General features: G+C 52.6%; 1 protein-coding gene across 1 annotated transcript; it reads left to right on the top strand.

Moving 5' to 3' along the window:
- The first annotated feature begins 571 nt into the window (after window positions 1-571).
- On the top strand, window positions 572-2,649 carry MGAT2 (alpha-1,6-mannosyl-glycoprotein 2-beta-N-acetylglucosaminyltransferase). Its single transcript, XM_063118510.1, has one exon. It carries the CDS (start codon window positions 597-599, stop codon window positions 1,986-1,988), a length of 1,392 nt encoding a protein of 463 aa, XP_062974580.1. The 5' UTR covers window positions 572-596; the 3' UTR covers window positions 1,989-2,649.
- The last annotated feature ends 2,114 nt before the right edge of the window (window positions 2,650-4,763 follow it).

Raw genomic sequence — 4,763 nt, 5'->3', positions numbered from 1 at the left:
GGGTACTACGGAAGGACTAGCCCCTTCCACTGCGGTCCCTCCTGAACGGGGGAAACCGGCGGCTCTCTCTCTCTGCGCCGGGGAGGCGGGGAGGCCCCGATCCCTCTCGCGTCTCCAGCCGGCGGCGGAGCAGGGCCGGGTTGCACTCCGGATGCGGAAGCCGCGGGTGGCGGGGGCGGCGCCGGGGTTGCTGCAGCCCCGACGGAGAGGCGCGGCGCGGCGCCCCTTGTGCGTCCGGGGCGGGGCGCTGGCCGGCCTTGCCTGCCTGCCTGCCTGCCTGCCTCCCGCCCACCTCCGCCCCCAGCTCGAGGGCTCTTCATCCGGCCGCGCCGGGACTAGGCAACAGCCGCCGCCGCCGCCGCCGCCTCTTTCGCTTCGTCCGGCCGAGCGAGCGGGCGAGCAGGCGAGCGCGCGGGCGAGTGCGGGAGCGATGGGCGCGCCGCGGTGGCGGCAGCAGCAGCAGCAGACGTTGGGCGCTCGGCCGTTCCGCTGATGCGCTGCCGGGGGCCGCGCCGGGCCCGGCTGGGGGGAGCCGCCGCCGCCGCCGCCGCCGGGGCCGAAGGAGCCGGGGAAGGAGCGGAGCGGACGCCGGGGCCATGAGGCTGCGCATCTACAAGCGCAAAGTGCTGGCGCTGCTGCTGGCCTTGGGCGCCGCCGCCTGCGCCCTGGTGCTGTGGGGCGGCGCGGGCGAGGGAGCCGGAGGAGCAGGCGGCGGCGGCGGCGGCGGCAAGCGCGAGGAGTCTCCGCCGCCGCCGCCGCCCCCGGGAGACCAGCCGCTGCCGCCGGCCGTGGCCAGTAGCAGCAGCAGCAGCAGCAGCAGCCGGCTGCCCAACGCGTCGCTGCCCGGGCCCGCGGGCGAAGAGGCGGCGGCGGCGGCGGCGGCGGCGGGGAGCCCGAACCGGACGCTGCACTACCGCTCGCTGGTGTACCGGCTGAACTTCGACCAGCCGGTGCGGCACGAGGCGCGCTGGCGGCCGGGCGGGGAGGCGGCGCTGGCGCTGGTGGTGCAGGTGCACGAGCGCGCCGAGCACCTGGCGCAGCTGCTGGCCTCGCTGCGGCGCGCGCCCGGCGTGGAGAAGGTGCTGCTGGTGCTCAGCCACGACGTGTGGTCGGCCGAGCTGAACGCGCTGGCCGCCTCGGTGGACTTCTGCGCCGTGCTGCAGGTCTTCTTCCCCTTCAGCCTGCAGCTGTACCCGGGCGAGTTCCCGGGCACCGACCCCCGCGACTGCCCCCGCGACGTGGGCCAGGCCGAGGCCCGGCGCCGGGGCTGCCTCAACGCCCAGTACCCGGACGCCTTCGGCCACTACCGCGAGGCCACCTTCGCCCAGACCAAGCACCACTGGTGGTGGAAGCTGCACTTCGTGTGGGAGCGGGTGCGGGCCCTGCGGGACCACCCGGGCCTGGTGCTCTTCCTGGAGGAGGACCACTACCTGGCCCCCGACTTCTACCACGTGCTGCAGCGCCTCTGGGCCCTGCGCCAGCGCGACTGCCCCGAGTGCCAGGTGCTCTCGCTGGGCACCTACGCCCCGGTGCGCGGGCCCTTTGCGGGCCGGGCCGACAAGGTGGAGTTGAAGACCTGGAAGTCCACGGAGCACAACATGGGCATGGCCTTTGCCCGGGACACCTACCAGCAGCTGATCGACTGCACCAATGCCTTCTGCACCTACGACGACTATAACTGGGACTGGACTCTGCAGCACTTGACTGTCAGCTGCCTGCCCCGGTTCTGGAAGGTGCTGGTTCCGGAGATCCCCCGGGTCTTCCACACCGGCGACTGTGGCATGCACCATAAGAAATCTTGCCAACCCTCTGTCCAGAGTGCCAAAATCGACTCGCTCTTAAACAGCAACCAACAGTACCTGTTTCCTGAAACCATGACTATCAGCAAGAGGTACTCGGTGGCCCCCCTAAGTCCCCACGTGAAAAACGGGGGCTGGGGCGACATTCGAGACCACGAACTCTGCAAAAGTTATCGAAGATTGCAATGAGAGGCAAGATCAAACCTCGCTCTTTCTTGGTTGGGCTATAGACAGAAGCATAAACAAAGAGGGAGAGAAATGTGTTGATTTGGTTTCTGCTTTAATATGAACTGTGGTTATCACAAAAGTGGTCAGTTGGCAGTTATGATTTTGAGGCAGAAAGGTTCTGTGGAGGAATGTTGAAAAGAAACTTAAATACTACTTGTTTACTGGGAAATTCACTGAAGATTTTTATCTAGGCCTTTTTATAAGGTATTCCCGAACTTTCAGTCAACCCCAAATCCTTCTCTTCTTCTTCTTCTTCTTCTTCTTCTTCTTCTTCAACTGAGGGTGTCAAAAAAATGGTCCTGGATGAAGAGCATTCAGAGATGGCTGAGGTCCCCTTCTCCCCCGTCCAATCCACTTCATTTTTCAAAGTCCAGCCCTTGATTGGCGTCCCACCCACCCCCATCTATCTTAACAATGAGAACCTCCAATCATTCAGTATTCCATAATCTTGTACAGGCTTGCTTGAAATTTGTTACCTTAATATCTGCAAAAGCATTCTATTTTATTTGCTATGTGCTTACTATATGAAAGACTTGGAAATCTGTTTCTTTTCACTTTAATGTAGAAATATGCAACTTTTTTTAGTTCTGCCAAAATAAATATTCATGTTTTTGTAATACAAGTCTTTTAGTAATTTGGAAGGATCAGTTTTATTTGAAACTCAATGTTTTAAATTCGAAGAAAAGGTTTAGAAATCACAGCATAGTGTAATAACAATATAAAGTAAGGTTCATTAACAGATTGATAACTATTTCAAGAAGTGAACTGAAAACAACTGTAACCATTTACTTCCTGTTAATGAAACAATCCAGTTTTCAGACTCAGCAACTCAGATTAACAAAGAATTAAAAATAGGGTTGGATGAGGCAATAGTACAGAACTGGAGCGTCGTTGTTTTTACAAGACAATGTAAAAATATATATATTTGGGGAAAACAGACCTTAATTGCAAGCCAATTCTACATCTGCATTCGGTAACTCTGAAAACCTCTGCTTGGTGGAATTGCACAGATTTAATTGAACTGTGTATTTTATTCTAGAGCACCGTCCATCAAGAAGTTCTGCTCTACGCCATTGAAGTGAATATGGCTGATGCAAAAGAACTTCTGGAAAACATACTGGAGATGAAATCGATTTACTATTTTCAGGATCTTGCTTCTCTGGCTTTTTTGGGATGCGAAAACATTTCCTTCTTGGGGTTACAAGAGAGAGAAGATTTACTTAAGTTTTATAAAATCTCTCCCGACCATTTAATATGAACATATTAATGTAGACTGAACATCCCAATTCAATAAATCAAAAAGTGCAGCCTAGTGTTTTAAAGCAGTCTTAACTGAAAGAAGTGCTTTGCTGAAATCATTGGGACTGCTTTGAGAAAATGGGTACAATCCACACTGTTGGGGTGAAATGAGGAAGGAGGTTCCTCTATGTAAATGAATGGGGCATTTAACAGTGGCACTAACTGCATTCAGGATCATACGGCCTCTTCCTAAGCAACCATTGGCAAAAGCATTAAACTTAAATACATATTTGAAGCACCCAGGGGTCTGTTAGCTACAGTAGGTAATTTCAGTGGAAATGTGAAAATTGGCTTGCGTGACTATAGGTACACAGAGAAACAGTCGTTTGGACAGAAGTTCCAGCCTTTGGACTTAGAACAATTCTGTTGCTGTACCATTCTTGACAATATGCAAACTATAAAATTGAAAGCCATTGAATCAGTTGGTTCTAAATTAGACAAGCTTAATTTTGGGAGACGCAAGTTCAAATGGCCAACACAGCCACCTTTTCATGCACATCCCCAGTGCCTCCTCACCATGGCTGATCTCACCGTGCACATGGCTATTCTGAGCATCAAAGGATGAGTATGACAACTTGCAAAAATAGATGCATCGAGCTGTTTGCACTTGCTGCTGCTCTATGCCAAGATATGGCAATGGGATTGTATTGATGGAGGCTAGGCACAGGTTTCTCATTTATGTCATGCTCACTTTGAAGTCAGTTCCATTGAAATCAATACAATTTACGTCTAAGTAAATGCATTGAGAATCTGGGCCTGACACCCCAATCCCAAATAGGTTACAAGTCCCAGAAGACAGGTTTCTGAGAAGCGTCCAGAGATTTTAGCAAGAGGGTTGTTCCACAAATTACTCATCACGCAGCACAGAAGCAAATACACTAGTCTTACACGATTTGGCTGGCATATTTTCCTCCTGTTTATGTACAGGCTGGAGAAATATGGAAAAGGGACTCTGAAACGACCAGGCTCTACAAGCCCATCACTGAAACTCAATCCTGACAGCACAAGGGCTCTGTGAAAAGCGCTGCGGTTTCCAAAGGCTTCGGGTAAAGACATTTAATCAAAATAGTTGGATACTGTTTACTGTTTGCCATTCAGCTGAGGAGAGCTAGAAAAGGTGGAGGGAAAGGGAGATGAACTGAAGATGCCACGAAACGTCGCCCACGTGAGCCTCGCAGACGCAAACAGACCTTGCGCAAGAGTCCAACCTGACTTCCTGGTTAACTAGACTTCCTGGTTTTATCATGGCTCACACAATCGAGCTAAATGTGCAGACAAAAACTTATTTATTTTATTTATTTAGAATATTTATATACCGCTCCCCATTGAAAAATTTCGGAGCGGTGTACAAGGTAAAATGAAAATAAAAACAGAATAAAACAGTTAAAACAAAATTTAAAAAGAAGCAAAAAACAACATAGAAATCCAAGGCTGCAT

The sequence above is a fragment of the Elgaria multicarinata genome, chromosome 2 (genome assembly GCF_023053635.1).
Source record: "Elgaria multicarinata webbii isolate HBS135686 ecotype San Diego chromosome 2, rElgMul1.1.pri, whole genome shotgun sequence".
Lineage (NCBI taxonomy): Eukaryota > Metazoa > Chordata > Lepidosauria > Squamata > Anguidae > Elgaria > Elgaria multicarinata.
The sequence above is the reverse complement of the archived record's forward strand: the minus strand, read 5'-3'. Positions and strand labels throughout refer to the sequence as shown.

Excerpts from the sequence above, each read along its gene's own strand:
- MGAT2 (XM_063118510.1), top strand. The coding sequence starts at position 597 with ATGAGGCTGCGCATCTACAAGCGCAAAGTGCTGGCGCTGCTGCTGGCC.